The sequence below is a fragment of the Seriola aureovittata genome, chromosome 10, assembly GCF_021018895.1.
Source record: "Seriola aureovittata isolate HTS-2021-v1 ecotype China chromosome 10, ASM2101889v1, whole genome shotgun sequence".
NCBI lineage: Eukaryota > Metazoa > Chordata > Actinopteri > Carangiformes > Carangidae > Seriola > Seriola aureovittata.
Window position 1 is genome coordinate 14,430,020 of NC_079373.1, and position 20,333 is coordinate 14,450,352.

Below are 20,333 nucleotides of genomic sequence, written 5' to 3' on the forward strand. Positions count from 1 at the left end.
ATGGTGAAAATGGAATTTTCCGCAATTAATTGCAACCGACAGGTGATTTTTTTTTGTGTGTGTGTGACTTTGGAGGAGAGCAGCAAAAATGTCAGTATTCAATGGGATGAAAACATAAACCAACACATCATTGAGCATCCATGTTAAAATATTTTTGTTCCAGCACAAACCAGAAGGGGGCAACAGAGACAACATAATAGGCCTATCGGTGTTGACACTCCTAGTTAGGATTTACCAGTGACATGTGTTGTTGTTGTTGTTGTTATGTTTCTCAGCTTGCCATCTCTGAACGGCGGTACCTCTGGATATGTGATGTTACTCGTTAACCTTATCAACAACTTCAGCTTTCAATTTTCTCCTTTTCTGTCAAGGTCCTTGTGGCAAAGGAAACAAGACTGAAATGCAACATAACAGGTCCACCCCCATGACCTTGAGAGTTCAGAAGGAAAAACAGATATCAAAAATATGTCCTTCTTTTATTATAATTTTACATTTTTTTATATATCAAAACCTCTAAAAATAAACAGTAGATCTACAAGCATAAGTGTTGATACTACTAATACATTTCCATATTCCTCACCATATTCCAGCACTGCTGCATGTGTGGGACTGAAAATAACAGAGGAGCGGTAGCTATTGAGCTGTGGCTGTGGGCAAAAACAAACCAACAAAAAAACAACCCAAAAAAAAAAAAAGAATAGAAAGAGTTAACGTTCCAGTGGTATTTTTCTCGGGCATGGCAAGCAGAGTTACAAAACAGTCTTTCTCTGAGTTGTCCAGCACTTCCCTCGTCGGGATCAGCCCTAAACCACTGAGCGGTATAAACATCTCTGTGAAGATTAAGAGGATAAAAAGGAGGTTCAGTTGATCTGGATGGTCTCTCTTTAGGGGTGAGGCTCCAGGCACAGACAGGAGAGGCTAATCTGGATAGCCCTACCCCTCCCTCTGTCACTCTGTGTCCCTTTGCCTTGCCTTCCAGCTCTCCTCATACTGGTGTGTTGCGCTTCAGTTCACTGGGGGAAGGGGGGATGTGGTCTCCCAGCTTTGTAAAACTGGTGGAGTGGCTAGGCTTGGTGGAGTGCTCCTCAGGTCCGGGGGCTCTTTGTCGTGGAGGCAAGGTGGAGCACCGGGCTTTGCCCCTGGAGCGTGGCTGTTGGGTCGGAGGGCCTTTCAGCGCGAATAGTTCACTGGGGGCTTTGGGCTGCGTGGACTCGGGGTTGACCGAAGGGGTTTGTGTGGGATGTGGAGATGAAGGTGACACCGGTGTGTGTGGGGGAGAGAATGGGCTGGGTGAAGATGTTAATTTCGACCCCAGGGGAATCAGAGGAGTGAGTGTGGCCGCCTGCTGAAACCTCGTGAGGCTGGTGGAGTGGCTGGGCCGTGGCAGGCTGTAACAAGCCTCAGCCCCTTTGTGGCGGGAAGGCAGGGTTGAGCAACGGGCCTTTGCCCTTGAGACTGGCTCTCTAGGAGGAGGGGCAATTAGTGAGAAGAGCCTAGTGTCAGTATCTGATGTTGTAATTTCTGCCCTGGAGCCCCTCAGACTTTCGAATGAGCTTCTTTTAGATGATGGATGTGATGGAGGTTCCTTCTCCTTCTGGTATTCCTGTTTGGAGTCTGAGCGGGGAAGCTCTGTCTCCCTAGCTGTGCTCGATGAGGGTTCCTCATCTACATGACAAGAAAAGAAGAAGAAGAATTATTAACAAGACACAAAAAAGACACACTTAACTTGATCTTAAAATTGGAGCAGATCAAAGAGAACATAGCTGATGAGTTATGATGAAGTTTATCCTCTCACCTAACAGGCCCAGCTCGTTCATGAAGGCGTCCAGATCAACATTTAAATTCTTCTCATCTGCCTTCCCTTCATTTTCTTCTTCCTTTCTTTGTCCTCCTTCCTCATTTTCTTTTCCTCCCTCTTCCTCATTATCCACCTTTCCATCACCTTCATTTACTTCTCCATCTTTTTCCGCTTCTACCTCTCCACCCTCATCTTCTCCTTCACCTTCTCGCTGTATTTGTCCATTTTCTTCAACTTCTTCAAGTGCCTTCCCAACCTCCGGATCACTGTCACTGGTTGTTCTGGGTTCATCCAAATTGACCTCAAGCACTTCTTCTTCCTCCTCCATTTGTTGCTCCTCTTGCTCTTCTGGTGGTGCCTCCACCACAATGTCTATGCGGGCAGGGAAACGGGGGATGGAGCATTTTGGGGAGTGAGATTTGGCACGTGCTTCTTGGTCTTGATTCAGCAGAAACTCCATCAGCATCATGTTGTCTTTCTTCAGCTGTTCCCGCAGAGACCGTGGTACGTCTGGGATCATCCAGGCAACCAACATGCTGAGGAACATGGCAAGGTTCTGTAGGGAAAAAGACAACTTGCTATGTAAAGAGTATGCTTGGAGTTCATTGCTGCTATGGTTGCACAATAATCTATGATTTCTTTTTTATTGTTGTAGAAAAAACATTTCTTGGTTTTATAGGTTCAATATCTGCGCTGCTATGAGCACTGCTATTGGATCGGGAGAGATGATGGAGAGAAAAAGATAGATCAGTGCTTCTTCTCTAATCTGTGATATTATATTTGTCAGCCATAAAGAGAGACAGTGGTAAAGAATGTATGAGGCAAAATAATCTTTGTTTACAGAGACATTGGGGCTTAAAACCACTGAAGAAAGCCACATAGCAAATATAAAGGTGTTCAATAAAGACTTGGGACACCACCACCATTTTTAGACAGACATCAACAAAGCCACAAATGTAAATGTTTTCATGTTTTCAACATTTTCTTACCTGGAAGAATATTACAAAGGCCAGCTTTGCCGCCAGGACAGACCAGTACTGTTTAGAGAAGGTATAGGCATCTGTTGCCCATGGAGGGTCTCTGTAGTCCTTATACCTGAAAAACACAGACAGGATGAGTATTAGCAAGGATAACCTTAGGACAGCCTGAACTTATGTGATTACAGATCAGAAAAAATCTGTTAATTCCTAAAAAGATTTTCCTCTGGAAATCCTTGCTATAAATGTCACATTTTACAGTTTGTGAAAACTCCAGACAAGTTCGGGATTTAGGTAAAGTAAGAGTTAAGCTGCTGGGCTCAAGGACTTACAGGGTGATCCAGATACGTCAAGGTTAAGGGAGTCACTCTGACCTGCACATAGAGACTCCGGTGATGAGGGTGGTGGTGGGTGCGGTGCCTGGTGCGAAGTTGCTGACATTGAAGTAGGACAGTGAGTGCTCTGTGTAGCCATTCATAGTGCCATTTACACTGTACATGTACTGGTAAACCATTCGTGGAACAAACTCTGACGTGAAGGAGATGACGAACGCCTGAGGAGATACACAAGGGATGGAAATGACAAAACTGTACTAGCCCTAACCCTATTATTGCAGATATATCACATAACCATGTCCTTGTTACTCCTGGCACATCAACTCATTAACAACGTTACCCAGTTAAATAGGCTATACCCGCATTCAGACAAATAATCTAACATCAATAACATTATCTAGCTGTCAGTAACATTTTTGTGATTTCTCTCATCTCTGTTGTGATACAGTCGAACTACCGAGGGATCAAACCAAAAGAAATCTAAAGATGGGTTTCTGTTTGGTGTCTCAACATTTACACTGAATTAATGGTGGCATTAACAGCTCAGCTATTTCAATTTGTTACATGTCATCCTGAGAGTAAGAAATTCATGTCTGACCCGTGTAACAGTTATTTCCATAATTATCCATTGGGCCACACATTATTGTGTTAAGTCTCGCTTCCTGACAGAGAACATGCTGAGTGCTTTAACACGTATTGGGTTTGGGCCATGAATTTTTTTTCTCTTGTTCTTTATCAGTTTTCGTGAGTTCAGTATGTTGACTGATTTGCAGACGATGAATTTCATCAGTTTTACATAACAGGAAACAGCTAACTGCCTTAGCCTGACAACCGTGTGAGACATTGATTTATACGCTGTGGAATTTTTGCCCACTCCCAGCACTATAGAGCAGCTTGTAAACATGGCTATAAGAGATGCTGATATATAAATATAATAAACATGTTTTTATTTAAATGAAAAAAAGATAAAAATTTTATTCCAAAGAAACATCAACCTCACAGAAATGTCAGCATTAATGATGAGTAAATTGTTTGTGTTTAAATTGTTTGTAAAGTGTTTAGTGAAACCTTCTCTGCCAGTCACACACACACTCACACACACACACTTACATTGGTAATGACAGAGAACTTGCTGATCCCACAGAGAATGTTGTACCAAATCCCTGGAGAGAGCATGTGCATGAAAAAAGACAGAGAGGGAAAGGGAAGTGTGTCCATCCATGTGTGCATGTGTATGGTGTGTGTGTGTGTGTGTGTGTGTGTGTATTTGTGCAAAGGAACATGACAGACAGACGGACAGACACGGAGACAAAGAGACAGAAATGGAGGGGCAGAGTGGAGTAAAGGAAAAGAAAGTGATTAAAAGTTCAATCATTGCTTATCTCACATTCACACAGAGACGGACAGAGTGGACATGCTCTCGTGTGTGATCTATACCTATGTCTTTACACCTCACAGCATCTGGCCGCCGGATCTCAGTGACAAATTTTGCAGCATCGAGGCGAATCTCGATGACGTTATTGAGCAGAGCAAACGCTGGTGCCAGTGGGAAGGAGGCCACGAACAGAGACACGAAGCCGTACTGGATTACTGTAAATATGAACACATACATGCACAGATAGTTTTAAAAAAAATGACATTGTGTGATTGCAGTGGTAGGTGAGCAAGATGCTAAAAGAGACTCACTCATTTCCATGTATTCTGGGCTGACGCCTTCAAAGGGTTCAAGGGTGAAATCTTTATCAAATTGTTGTTTTGGTCTCTTCTCCTCTGTTTCATTCTCCTCATCTTCTCCTGCTCTTTTCTTTCCCTTTTCTTCCTGTATTGTTCTGTACATCTTTTTCAACTTACTGCAAAAACAATACATAAAGGACAGAGGATAGAGTCAGAGCAAAGACATCACGGTGTGAAAAGTTTGGTAAATGGAAAAAAAAATATGAACAAAAAAAGACGTACGGTATGAGAACCTCAAACACATTGTTTTGAATAAGCTGCTTTCCAAGCATGATCATGCTGAGCTGGATGCAAAGTTCGATGAGGCAGCCTGGAGGAGCACACTGTGGAATAGAAAACACACATTTACTCAAGAATAGTTGCACATACACACACACACATTCTCATAATAACGACTAATGTGTGTAACATGAACCTACTTCCTCCATGCGATAGTCTCCAAATACGTAAACATAATCGCCAGGCCGCCCAGCAAACCTGCAGGAAAGGAAGGCCAAGTCACATGACAAGGAATAAAGAGAAAGACTCGTTAGAGGTGAGTCAAGAAAGAAAAATGAAAAAAAAAAAAAAAACTACACACCTGCCCTTGAAGAAGGCCACATAGAAAATAGGTGCAAAGGCGTTCATAGATTTGAGAAAGAAAGACTTGAAGATCAGCCTCTCTTCAAACTCTTCCTTTGTCTTAGGGAGTTCTGATGGAAAGAAGAAAAACATCATCAGGTCATGTTGGACACTTGCTCTCGATGGTGTGTTTCACTCACAATGAGTGAAAAGTTTATTTTTAAAAGGAAATGACAGAATTATTATAAAAACAAAATCACTAGGTTTAAGATGATAATGGGCAAAGTAAAGTAATACAACTTCCAGAATTGAAGGTATCTTATGTAAAATGTCACTTCAACGTATTCTGCAAACTTATGCAAGGGGTATAAAGAAATGGTGGAATGATAACCTTCATATCTTTTTGGTCCTGAATTTGTGTGTTGCTGTTGCCTATATTCAGCATTTTCTCCTTTATGGTACAGACACCGACACATTTTACCCAGCGCAACATTTGTTGCAGCTAACATAATCAGTTGTAAGGAATTCCAATCTAATGCTTTACTTTGTAACACAATTAAATACAATACCCAATTCAGTCAGCCACACAGCGATTGCTCCATAAACCTCCTCCAACACTAGAACGACCAGCATGTTGAGGATGATGCCTGTGGTGGTGACGGTCATCCTTACGCTGGCCTTGGCTTCAGGATCAGGGTTCACGGACCACACACTTAACATGCAGATACGGTAAACTGCCACCCCAAACACTGCAGAGAAGGTCACGAAGATCTGAACACACACAGGACACATGCACACACATTATGAAAAGGTTAGAGACTCCTGTCTTTAGGATGATTTTTAATATTTGGTAAATATAAATATCTATTTTTTATCCTTTTCCACTTCTTATCTATTGATTTCTTTTTTCTTTTATTGTTATCATTGTTTTAACATTCTGTAATTTTTGATTGGACTTAAATGTCTATAATAAAGTGACCTGACTGACACAATAGAAACTTTTGTGAGTAATAAATTAGGATCACTAGTCTAGACACTGTTGAGTGATGAGGAATTAATATGGAAAACAATGAGGAACTCATGTAGATAAATAAAATATTTATGTATATAAACTGGCAAGTATTATCTAGACAGATAAAAACTATCAAACTGTTTCTGTTAATTGCCTGACATCCTCATAAGAATGACAATAATATTGTTAGCGTTATAAGATCACAAGGAGGCAGACAGAGGTTAGAAAGGTTAGAAAGGTGAGAACATGAGCAGAATATAAATGCAGTACCAGCAGTAGTAAGGTGGACACATTGATGAGGTAACCTGACAGGTGATCCTCAATGTCCAAAGCCTCTGGCTCTTGCTGTCAAGAAAAACATGTATGTTATTTGGGTAAACATATTGATATATGCGATAATGCTGAGCACATGTTCTGCACACACACATTATGTTTTCTGTCTGGCAGGTGCATGCCATGCCATCTGAAAGGACAGAAATCCCCTCCCCTTCCTCCTCTCCCTCCCCCCCTTCTCTCTCCATCAGTAATCTGGGCTAATCTCAGGCAGGTAAGCAGCTTTGGACTCAACCACACACAGCAGATGAGGGGGGTTTCCTCTTTATGCATCAACATAAACTCATACACTTCCAGTTAGTCACTAATAACGTTTTTGTAGACGGACGGCAATATTTGCATGTATAGCAGCATTTTGTTTGCCTTCACTGAGTGTTGTGTAATTGAAGAAGTGAGATCTGTGTTCACAATCACTATGTGGAAAGTTTAAATCCTCTCAGTATGACAGCTCTGCCCTCTTCACCCCTCCCAGCAACTCTGTCCACCTAATGTCCTATCACACAGAGCAGTGCAGTGATACCTGGGAGGCCAGCATCTGGTCGGTTTCTCCATCTGCACCATCTACAGCTTGAGTCGACTGCAAACAGAGCGAGAAAAATTTCAGTCAATTTAACTATGTGTGAAGTCTGTGCTACAAATCAGAAAACTGCATCTGACACACACACACACACACACACACACACACACACACACACACACACACACACACACACACACACACACACACACACAATACCTTCTTCTTAGACTCTGCTTTCATCTTAGCTTTTTTCTCCTGTAAAGCTTCTTCATATTCAGGCCTCATCTCCTCCTGCCACAAACCAGCACACAGTTGTTAAAGCCAATGGGAGTGCACCACAAAATATCACCATTGTATCACACTGTGACTGTGAAGTGACTGTCCCACATTAACTTTAAGCTACAAATCCACACGATGTAGCTATATTCTGTGGTATTTTTGATGGCTGTTGCATGGCATGGGTTCAGATTATATACATATCTGTAGCTTTCACAGCAGGCCCTGTTCTCGGTTCTACCCTCAAAATATGATGCTATTTGGCAATGATTTTAAGTTGAACTTTAAAATCCAATCCAATTTTTAACTGATTCATCACAGCTCAGATGCAACAAGGTTTTCTCATGGACAGTTCAGAATATGCTTCCCTAATACAAAGTGAAGAGAAACAAGCTGCTAATTAATAATATCCTGAATGTTTTGTATTTTTATAACATAAGAAGATAATTTAATTAATTTAAATTTAATTTAAATATGCATTGTCCAATTTTCAACCAATTATAAATATTCCAATTAATACCAATCCACTAAAAAAACAAACAAAATAAAATGATACAGCATCTCAACCCAGATTCTGATTCTGCTCTTGACTTCAGTGTGGTTACATTTAATAGAAACTTGCTCACCTGGACTCGCTCCTACAGGCAGCAAAGACACAAATAAAATAAAAGGGAGAAACAGAGAGAGAGGGAGTACGAGTTGTGTTAGGCTGTAAGTGTTTATGTTGCGACCCTGCTGCGTCATCTTATCCATCAACTGCACTGCTCTTAGAACAGACCAATCCCATTACAGTCCTTTACAGGGTTAAGGAGTCGTGATAATGTATGTATACATGGGTGACAATGTGTATATGTGTATATGTGTGTTAGGGGGAGGCCACTGCTTTGAGACAAATGATAATCAGCGAGGCAAACCACAACTGTCATCATGATTGACCCGGGCCATGAGGTTAACACTCTCACCCTGACTGACTTGGCACTTTAATAAACAATATGATATTGTATTGTATTGTATTTATTGTACACTATGTGTGCGCACAGTATTCTTGAATCTATTTATTCTACCTCTTCATCCTCCAAGCTTGTCAGGTCCCAGGTATGTTTCAAACACATCTGTCGCCTTTTCCAGTGCTCGAGGAAACAGGCAGCTGCAAGAAGTTGCACAGAAGGAATGTTAAAAATCACCAGCTTTAAAAAGACCCAGACATTTTAAACAATGTATGACTAATCCAGAAATTCCTATACTGTACAATAATGTTTTAGCAGGAGAGAAAAAGGAACTAGTCCTTGCTCAGCAGCTGTCGTGGTGAATCTGGAGCTTATGAAATGTGGTGCAACAGAAATTTTATTTATGAAAGAATTGTTAGTCTGTATATCTCGTTCAATAGAGATTAAAAAATAACCTAGACATTTTAATACAGTAATGTTTACATAACAGAAAATTAAACATTGGGAATTGGACAAATGTAAGTAATATACCAGGTAGTACTAGTTAGTTAGCTAGTTAGTTACCACTTAGTATTTACATCAGAACAGGCCCAGAATAAGCCCACTAGAAACCCTATGAACATGAGCCACCTCAAAGATGGATGGCAGTACATTTACATGCTGTCTTAAATACAGTGATTACAATCAGTAATTCTCATGGTTACACCAACACTGTTTAGTCAGTGCTGTTTCACTCACTCCAATCATGCATCATGCATCAGCATACACTGAAGGACATTAGCCTGACCATGCAGTATTACCTTGTTGCTATAAATCTGTCATCCTACTCAGATAGATGAGCAGTAATTCCTCCATCATTACAGCAATAAAAGATCAATATACTGTAAATCCCCACTTAGACATTTACATTTACCCATTTGGCAGACACTTTAATCCAAAGTGACATACCAGTGAGGGACAACACTAAAGCTTCAGTGCTGTAGGAGACCTTGGTATAAGTACGAAGTACTAAACCTATTCAATAAAGTGAAGTGCAGGAAGATCAGGTAAAGAAGTGCATTGTAAGTGCTAGTTATGTTACGGTGTTGGAGGTGTCAAGAGAGGAGGTGCTCTCGGAGGAGAAACTGTTGGTATGTGCATTAATAATGCCATACAGGACTTCATTTGTATTTAGCACTGTTTCTAGTACTAGAGCTACAATTTTGAGGACTTACTGTATATGTAAATTTACTGTACTGAATTTATGCATGATTGTTATGAATGTCATGATTTTAATTAAAACAGATGTAATCAAACCAGCTGCATCATTATCAGGAAAGTGTATTAGAATGTATAGTTACCCCACAGAGACATGAATATAGCAAAGAGGACGGTGGCTCCATTGTCAAACAGGTATGAAGCTCGGGCCAATGAGCACACTGAACTCAGATGCCAGTAGTCACATACTCCATCACACAGTGGACACATGGTGATGTTCAGGTTATCATCACAAGTCTCCTGACTGAAATAAACATGTGCAAAAACAACTCAGAGATTAATATAATCACATGTAAGTACTTTTAATATTGCATACATAAATTGAATGAGTGTATGTCTTCCTACCTTGGCACATTGGTATCTACAGTGAATATGCCATACAGGAAGACAATGATGCCCAGTACAGAGGGAGGGATGAGTAGCTGAGTATAAACACCCAACCAGGCAAAATACAACCCGATCTGCTCTCCAAAGTATTTCCTGGTAAAATAAAGGCAGTGTATCATCTAGCTGCCAGGGTTTACAGGTTTACAGATTTACATTTTCACTAATCCTATCCTGACACTTCAGACCAGTATGGTCTCTCCAAAGTCATGGATTATTTTCTAAGAACTAAGCTTTGCAATTCATGGCTTTCAGAGAATAAACTAAAGGTCTAAGGAATGTCAAAATCAAAAGACCAGACTGTCAGGCTTTACTGAATACTTTTATGTTCCTCAGAGGACACATCCTTTCCATTTCAGACACTCTACAAGCTTTCAATTTGAACCTCTCTCAGGTCAAAATGTTAAATTTACACATCATGAATCATTTATTTAATATAAAGGACTTCCCTGAAATATTCTTGGTCCAGTGGTGCACCTGAGAATATAATAACCCAATGGCCTTTTCTCTGGCATCATCATTAGGATAAACTTCACATACTTAGCCCCACTGGTACCTCTTGAACAGCAAAATCATCAGTATGTTGGTTCAGTCAGTTTTGTATTAGCAGCTATACTGAAAGATGCAGTTTCAAACTACAGCTTATAGACTTGATTTTTGATTGCTCAGTACCTGATCAGGTCCACGGGCTGGTATTTATGCATGACTCCATAGTTAGCCCATTCATCATGCAGGAGCTGAATGAAACCAGATGACAAGAGTAAATTATCTGTTTATAATATATATATATGCAGTTAACACTAATTTATACATGAATATTGTATAAGTGAAATACATATTCTCAAATGTATAATATTTTTATTTGTTGAATGCTATTAAATTAGTCTGAAAGTCAAAAGCTCAGCAAGACACTTTCACAAACATAGCTGCTGGGTTGGTTACAATGACATTTAATTAAACAAGGTTGAAAAAATCATCATCACACATTTGATGACTTCAGCATACTCGACTTCTAGATAATAAATATTACAGTTTTAAACAGCTGAAACTACGCTTTCATATCCCATTTTGTCTAGTTTGTGGTTGTAAAAAGATTAAACCCTTCTGATGTATTTGTAACAGGTCTGACTGGTCTGATTTGAACCCTGAAAAAACACATACTAGAAGATGAAAATCACTGGTAACAGCCAAATCAGGGCGTTTTAATCAGGCTTAAGGCAGTGTAGCTTTTTCCTCTGTCAAGAAGCATGAATCGTATCATCTCCAGTGACTCCAGTAAGAAGTGTAGATTGCAAACATTTTCTCATCACATGTCAACGCCACTCAACTCACCTGTCTGTCATTTCGCTGATCTTTCCCTCCTCTCCTTGTGAACGACCCCTGAAAAAAAAAATGTATCACCTCTTTACATGAGATATATTGCCTTACAGTATGTCATATTTTCTGAATATGCATAATTGCAGATAAGAGTTATATTGGAATATTTTGTTCAATTAGACTTTTTCAGATACATTTATCCCCATAAATGTCCCCCAACTGTAAATATATTTACTAACCTGTCCTATATGATACAGAATATATGTACAGAAGATGAAACCTTAATAAATGCATTTTTCAAAGAGTTTTCAGCACAAACACTTCCACAGTGTTCAATGATACTGCTATTTTTGCAATACTCACATCATGCAGAGGGAAGGCAGAGTCATAGACACCCCGAGCCAATAATGAGTTGATGCCTTGTGACACAAAGAGGGAGTGTAACACAATGTCATGGATACAGTCATCTTTGTGACCGCTGGCATATGGATGAAACTGGACTGACAGCATGCATTTGAACAGTTTTAGAAAAAAAAAAAGTTAGATCTCACCAGTGGTTTGGCAAGTGTGTCTGCAGGTAATGCGTGAAATAATCTCAGCCACCTAGAAGCAAACATAGCATAGGTATGTGAACTCAAATATGTATACGCAAAACATCAACAAAATCGCAAATTAAATTAGAAGATATGTGTTTCTGGACTCACTATTCTGCTGCGTGTTGCATTATCAAACAAGGTTTCTGTTGATTTGATGTCATACCTGCAGGAAATGCCAAGACAGAGTCACAAAAACAAATGTGTTAACAATAGACCTGTGGGATTCATGTGTGCTGGGATCAATGTTCAACCCTGCACCTTTGGTAACTCTCACTTTCGTTTATTTTAATGCCAGAGTAGCACACAGATTACACAATTTCCATTTCAGTGGTGTAAACAATAAAAGTTCAATTTCCGTGAGAGCTGCACCATGTTATGATAAGGACGATAAAAGCATGCAGCCTGCAGGTGATTTAGATATTAGGGTGTTATCTAAATCACAAACCATAACTGGGCTAAAGCACATGCGTGTCCCCAGCCAAGGGCGACTCCTAAAGTGGGTTAGTTTTTTGATACATGTGAGTGTGACAGAGTAGGTACTCACAGGTGGAGCTTGTCTCTGATAAAAGGGTGTTTGAGGGTTTTGAAATGGATGTGTGTCTGTGAGTCTCTGTGGACGTCAAAGTCAGGGACGTCTGGCTGAAACGGCGTGTTGACTTTGGTCATAATGGAATCACACATCCCAGCAATGCCAGTCCGTTTCCGCAATTCACATTTCTGCTCAAAAAAAACATGCATGCAAAACATTTTGATCAAATCCACAATTGTTATGTTTACTGTACCACACATATCTGTGACATACAACCGCTCAGTCAAAAAATTGTTGATTGTGATATGCACCCAAAATGAATCTTCTGCAAATAGCCACAAATATGTTCTATATAACTATAATATCAATGACCAGTGTGTAAATGACTGTGTTAAACTGCTGACCTTTTTCACAGCAACTTTGATCTTCTGAAGCTCTGCCTCTCGACTCAGTATTGGCCATGGGATGTGCAGCCGAATAAACCCTATGCCGTTTGACCTCTGCACGTAAACACATTAATACACAGATAAATGAGAAATGTGACAAACATAAGACACATAACATAAGAAACACTATATACATCACTTCATCACATCGACCACTGCATACATGTCAAATTAGATCTGAATTAAGACTGAAAAAAAAATGTTTCAACATTATCACCGCAGGGCTATATGGACAGATTAACTGTGTGTCTGTCTTATTCACTCTCTTCCTCTTTGCACTTAATTGCTTGTGCTACTTGTCGTGATGCAGCCAGATGAGCCCTCTTTAAACCTGTAAGTATGCTACTTTGTGTTACAATGAGGATGTTTTGTAGGAAATCCCATTATTTCAAGCCCAGAACCTCCCAATCCTGCAAAGTACAGAAAATGAGAGCAGTAAATCATTAACTGTCGGGAAAGGCATCTGAAAGCCACCACAGTGTCTGCAATTATAGATTCTGATAATGTCAAAAGTGAAAAGCTATTACCGAGCCTGTGGACCACTGAATTAAAACCTGTCCATGCAATTACTGTAATGCCCTCAGTGCAGGGCAGATACAACTGCACAGGCTCAAACAGCACCTGCTACACTTCTAATGTTGTGTTTTAACAGACATTTACCAGCAATTTTTCAGCATTAAAATCTATTACAGCCTGTTCAAAGTCACCAGACTTTGCACTACTGTAAAGCTCCTCATAAGAAATTATAGTTAACAAAAAAGTATAAAGTATAATGAAAAATAAAATCACTGCAAGGTCATTTATAAGAGGTGCTATTTAATCAAATGATTCTATATTGTTTTAGCACAGTGAGGGAGATTATTTCCACAGTTAGGCTGCAAAATGAAATTGCAAAAATTATTTGCACCATTATGAGGAAAACTAGTGAAGATTCACTCATGTTATAGCCTACACCAACAACACAACTGAGGGTACTCATTCCCTGATCCACAGTGTTACATTTTCAAATAAATCCTTCACTGTTCAGTTTTCAAAACGCCAGCCACAGACAGACTGTTACAGAAATACACACTGATACAGTACACAGTGACCAAAGAGCACATCCTTCCTCACCAATCGTGCTCGATATACATTCATGTGCCAGCATACACACTTCCGAGTAGTGGATCACTCTCTAATAGGGCCCTATAATCTGGCCTTTGGCTTCACACTTACGGTCAGCAGTCTTAATCCTCAACCAAAACAGCAGCTGATTTAACACGCAAGTGTTTCACACACACACACACAAACACACACACACACACACACACACACACACACACACACACACACATCCTTGTTTGAATATATTTGAGATAACGAACTCCCTAGCCCCTAACTTTAACCATCACAAGTGAATGTCTTACCCTAACCCCAACCTAAGTCTGTTCTAACCCTGACCCTAAAACCAAGTCTTGACCCTCAAATAGGCATTTAAACTTGTGAGGTCAAGCATTTTGGCACAGACAAAGCTGTTGGACCCATAAGTATAGTGGGCTCCAAGTTTACGGACCACCCACCCACACACACACACACCCACCCACACACACACACACACACACACACACACACACACACACACACACACATAGAGTACACAAAAGGAATTCTGTACAGTACATGACAAGAGACATGCAACATTGGTAATATTGTTTTTATTATTATTACCATATTGGCCCCTGATATTAATAAGTTCTCTCTTTAATTGGAGTGCAGGCATGTCCTCTAGCTGTAAGGGACAAGCTGAGTCTTATCCTCAACCTGTTTGGCAGCCGTCCAATGAGAGGATTTGAGGTCACATCACTTAAGGATGGCTCTGACCCATAAATGTTTATAGGAGTGTGTAGCAGATGAAAAATTAATCATAGTGAAAGCACTGTAACAGCAGATACACACCTCTTTATCACGTTCTATCTGTAGTCCAGCTTCCAGTAGTCCTGCCTCAAACTCCTCCCTCATTAAAGCCTTCTCCTCCTCAGACAGCATTGGCACCTCCGCATCTCCTGCAGGTGCACCTGTCTCCCCAGACTCTGCTTCTGTGTCCCAGTGGCCTGGTATTTGTATTGGTATACTCCCATTGGATGCAATGGAAAGGCGTGCCTTGGATGCCAGCCTTTTCTTATATTTGTAGCAAAGGACATAGTCCACTTTTCTCTTGCCATCAGCGAAAAAAAGCCCAGGGCCTAGATCAATTCCAGAGTCCTGACAAACACACACAGGTAATTAATGAGCTAAGTGATGAGGGTCACAAGGAGGGAACTTAGGTAATACTGTAGTGCAAGATCATGACAAACGTGTGTCAGCTTAGGGAGGGGAAAACTGTGATACAGTATGTGAGTGTTTACAGTCAGAGGAGACCATACCAGGAGAGGGGGCTCATCAGTGTCTGGGGGGTTGATGGGGCCTCCATTGGCGGCGTCGAGCCCAAGCCCAGACAGTGATCTGGCCAACGAAACAAGCTTCACCGAGTGAACTGACGACGACTCACTCATTTCTGTGGTGACAGGTATACGCTCTTTTCCGTTTCATCCCTCTGCTGGTACATGAAAAGAAAAACAGGAGTTCAGTATCCAGAGGTCGGGATGACCTGGCATCATACTTCTATCAGTTGTTAAGAATTAATGTATTTTTCTTTCTCAATAATTTTTATTGGCCTGAAATGTAAAATGATCCAATAACAAACAGGAGAGAAAATCCTATAAAATAAACAGAATTCTGTGAAGTACAATTTCAATCCAACTTGGAAAACCTAAAAGTTTTCTTATGACTCATTTACTATGTGATATTATCTCATAGTTACTAGAGCTTTCCTAACTAAGAGATCGCCCAATGAAGTTAAATTTAGGAAAAAAATGTGCATGTTCTGCAATTATAATTTTTATTTTTTTTATTTTGCTAATCTAATATGATTTATGGCATGTTAATGTATGTTTATTAGAAATGTTCTCATAATTCTCCTCTCAATGAAGTCATAATCATGAGGGAAGAAATGCAATAATGAAAAAAAATTGAAACCCCAGGTTGGGAGCCTAAATAGTAACTGTATTTTATAAGATAAAATAGTATCTTATAAAATACAGTTACTATTTAAATTACCATATATATATTTTTTTTTTTAATTAACAGATTTTTAATTCAAATGTACACTGTAGATCAATTTTAGGTTGATGTTACTGTCAAACATAATGTGTGAAAAACCACAGAGTAATGTCTGTTTTAGACTGACAGATCAAATCGAAGACAAAGTTAAGCTGCCTCGTCTCTTTTTTTACCCAATTGAAAATGTGGGCTCAGATTAAGCTCACACTGCAATCCAAACGGCACAGTTTACAATCTGTTGGGGTAATTTGGTCACTTGGTTCATTCTTCGAGATTAAGTGTTTTGAGTGGTTAAGTCTCACTACTAGAAGCACATGTGTATCCCAGACTTCCAGACATAAAATAATGGAACATTTTTGAAAATGACACAGCTAACCTTCCTAATATTTGCAATTCAGTCTATTCAACTGTTCCCTGAGCTCAGAAATAACTGAAATAAATAATGATACTGTTAACAGTATGCATGGATTTTTCTGTACGCATGTTTTTTGTTTATTTTAAGGAACATTTTGATATTTTTTGACTGAGCTTTGGTCACTGAAACGCTCTGGCAAACCTCTAATGCCGCATTAAATCTGCTTCCTTACAAGGGCTCTGAAATTTAAAGATACTTCTTTCACTTTTTGTAGTCATCTCATGTTTGTTAGCTACTATTGCTTTCCATTTAACACTTTACAGCTGACTCCTTCATCTGTGACTGATTGTCAATGCTCTTAGAAATTCAGTTCTTTGACTTATATCAAATTTGAACAGATTATCTGCCATATTTTAGTGACAAAATTCATTCATTTGAAAAGGGACTTTACATACGGTACAGACACCTTACTCAATTTGTAATTTCACAGTTGCAGTTTTTACATGGCAAAATGTGAACTAAGTGGTCTCTCTGTTCAAAGTGGATAAATACAAAGACATTGTTATGGACACGGTGTTGTGATTCTTACTAATCATACTGTTTGATACCTGATTCACTTAAGTGATCAGGTGGTAAGAAGGCCACACATTCAAGCCACTTGATATTTGACACCTATAATGTTACTTTGAAATACGTAACAATTACGTTATCAACTTTTAATTACAAGTATTATACGGATTCACTCGTCTTTATGTGTCATTGTGTGAGGGGGTTGCATGCAACAATGGTCCCTGGACGGATTCCAGGTACATGTTGTGAGACACCGGGGGAAAGCCATGACACATGCAAATACGCCAAAAGACAGCCAAACAGCCTACAGCACATACAGAGGCAGTCAATCCCCTTACACATATGCACACACACAACCACGTTAATCCCAGTTTACCATGTGTTGGCAAACACAGAGCTGAGATGGAAATGGAGACAATGTCAGTTCAATTTCAGTTCAACAAGTGAGAAAGATGTTATGTAACATATTAATCCATCAGGACAGTGTGATATTTAGATCAGTGGTTCTCAGTGTTTCGGTATGTGACCAATTTAAAACAAAATGATGTCTACTTACGATCCATCATCACATGTTATTGACTTCTTGTGGTTGTTGTTGTTGTTGTTCAGTTACACTTATACAATTACGCCATAAATGCTGCTGTGGTTTTGGAGAAACATAAAGAGGTCTGAGTTTCTTTATCTGTTCTGATGTTAGCCGCATATTCCACGTGTGGTTAGTTACTTAGCTCAATAGTCATGATGCCTTTTCCGCAATGGCTGATATTCCTGCAGTTGTTTATACTGCTCATGATAATCAATATGTACACACATTTTGCATGGATTTTAAGCCTCTAGCAGAACATCAGTGATAGACTACCATGTCTTACTTTTTTTTCTTTTAGATCAGTTTTAAAGGATCTAGAAAACAGCACTCTTGGTCAATGGGTATGATTCTAAATTCATAGACTTTTTGGACTGATACTTCTTATCTTATTTATTGTCTATACTCTCTTGCAGCACACAACACTTGTCTTATTCAATTCAACTTTTCTAGTGTCTTGTGTTATTATTTAATTTTTAATTTTTTTGTAGAAAAGTTTTCCGTAAGAAAGGGGAACATGATCATTTAAGTGCACAGAACTTCTGCCAATTACAGAAATACCACCTATTTTATTGGAGATTAGATAAGTGAGGTCATTTTCATTAACTTCTGCCCAAATTTCTCATTTGCACCAATACAGGGGAAAAAAATATTCCAATATTAGTCTATGACAACACATACCATATTGTGTTTCATTCATTTTTGTAGGTCACTTACCTAGATATTACTTATTTTTTGGTTTAGATGTATATCCTCCTTGCCTGTTCAACCTGGAGGAGGCACAACAGGAGTGCGCAAATGAGTCCAAGTGTGCGTCTCAGCGCAGAGCTTAAAGGCATGTAAGCTTGCTGACAGCTCAACAGCAGAGGCTGGAGGGTCAGCTGCACCCTCACACTAACATTAACGGGGCAGAGGGCAGCAGGGGAGCGGTCTAATACTGTCTCTCCTGGAATACAGCAGATTATACATCGCTAATTTTAACAGCTGCTTCCTCCTTTCTAAAGCCATAAGAGGAACCAACAACTCAAACAAACACAAACAACAAACACTTAAGTTTGAAATTCTATGACTAATCAAACGGACTTGCACCAAACTTTCACTTTAACCACCTCACCTGTCTGTAAGCTTTTATTTTTTAAGACGAAAACATCAACAGCACAGACATCAAATTAATTCATTTCAATTCTGACTATTTAATCCCCGGGCAGTTGTCAGGAGCAGCTTATGCGACAAATATGTGTTTAATTAAAAGCTCATGGGCGCAACAGTTGTGTGCACGCAGATGGTCGGATGGAAAAACAGCCTCAGCACCCTGACACACACCGCTGCAGTCACCGGGGGATTTAAACAGCCTAATAAAAGCAGCGGTTAAGGTCAAGCTTTCTTTATGGAGTAAGCTAGCGTAAACAAAAGCAGCTCCACTTCAAATAAAAATAAGGGCAAAAGTGCTCAAAGACGCTGCCAAAGCCGACAGCAGGCAATATAAACAAGACAAGAAAAGCGATAAAGGTCAAGTGCGCAGTTTCTTTTTCTTTTGGTTGTTGTTTTCTTTCTTCAATAAACTGCACTTTACAGAAAAGTGAAAGAGTGTACTCACCAGTGCCAGTGGAGGATCAGTTATTCGCTATGGAGATGGATGATAAGACGCGCGAGGTGCACAGACTGGCGAGGGTCTGAGATGGTGGACAATCCGCGCGCGTTCCCGGAACCCCTGGCTTAGCACGCGCGCGCACAGGGCGGCTAATTCCCTGACCGTTCCATACGGAAGGAAAGGAAGGTGTGATGCACATTACCGCTGCAGGAGGTAGGTGTGTGTGCGTGTGCGTGTGCGTGTGTGTGTGTGTGTGTGTGTGTGTGTGTGTGTGTGTGTGTGTGTGTTTGCGTGTCTAAGAGCTTACAGACGATACCGGACCAGAAACTGAACCTCGCCTACCCTCTGCAAGCATACGTAAACAAATAAATAAATAAATGCTTATTATCTCACAAAGCCGAAAATATGATTCATATTACTATAGTATTATATTATATATTTTATTGTTAATTATTTGTTTTTGTCAATCATGTATTTATTCAGTCCACACATTAACAAAAGTAGAAAAAACAATTAAAAAAAAGACAAAAAAAACGAAGTTACCATTATTAAAATAGGTACCTGAGTATTTGTCAGTGGTGGAATACTTTAAGTAAAAGTAATAATATTGTAATATAAAACTTAATGTTATGCTATTAAATATTACAAATACATTTGTAAATGATTGTTACTCATGTGTAAGTGTTGTAGGAGGTTGAGGTAGGGGTAATTTTAACATTGCCATATGCTGTTTGTATAGTTTCATCCATTACAGGGCATTGTATTTGTAAGATCATCATATATTTTGTATTTAAAACATTAATCTATAAAGTAATTAGTAACAACAGTAGTCAAATAAATGTAGTGGACTAAAAATTGGAGTAGAAGTATAGTAGCATGAAATAAATGCACTCAAGTACAAGTATGTCAAATTTGTACTTAAGCACTTTTGTACCTTTGTACTTTTGTGTGTTCTTGGTTACATTCCACCACTGGTATTTTTGTATGTTTACTTGATTAAGGGGGGTAAACTGATTCTGTATTGATCTTTTTTCATTTCAAATAATTGCATAGTTAATCTCAGAAATCTGATGA

The 20,333-nt window shown here is 39.5% G+C and overlaps 1 protein-coding gene across 3 annotated transcripts; it reads right to left on the reverse strand.

Annotated features, from left to right (window-relative positions):
- Positions 1–457: 457 nt before the first annotated feature.
- On the reverse strand, positions 458–19,438 carry LOC130176963 (anoctamin-1). Of its 3 annotated transcripts, XM_056388423.1 has the most exons (29): positions 19,266–19,438; positions 18,386–18,438; positions 15,425–15,597; positions 14,958–15,263; positions 12,981–13,076; positions 12,592–12,764; positions 12,156–12,210; positions 12,003–12,054; positions 11,815–11,870; positions 11,467–11,514; positions 10,807–10,871; positions 10,096–10,230; positions 9,834–9,994; positions 8,611–8,693; positions 8,173–8,184; positions 7,487–7,561; positions 7,271–7,327; positions 6,688–6,762; positions 5,975–6,176; positions 5,425–5,536; positions 5,264–5,321; positions 5,067–5,167; positions 4,797–4,960; positions 4,548–4,700; positions 4,221–4,273; positions 3,150–3,328; positions 2,788–2,893; positions 1,796–2,354; positions 458–1,665 (listed from the first exon to the last, which is right to left on the reverse strand). In XM_056388423.1, exons 3-29 carry the CDS (start codon positions 15,551–15,553, stop codon positions 986–988), a joined length of 3,945 nt encoding a protein of 1,314 aa, XP_056244398.1. In that variant the 5' UTR covers positions 15,554–15,597; positions 18,386–18,438; positions 19,266–19,438; the 3' UTR covers positions 458–985. The 3 variants fall into 3 exon arrangements, with proteins under 3 accessions (XP_056244398.1, XP_056244397.1, XP_056244399.1); XM_056388422.1 differs by lacking the exon at positions 18,386–18,438; XM_056388424.1 differs by lacking the exons at positions 8,173–8,184; positions 18,386–18,438.
- Positions 19,439–20,333: the final 895 nt, after the last annotated feature.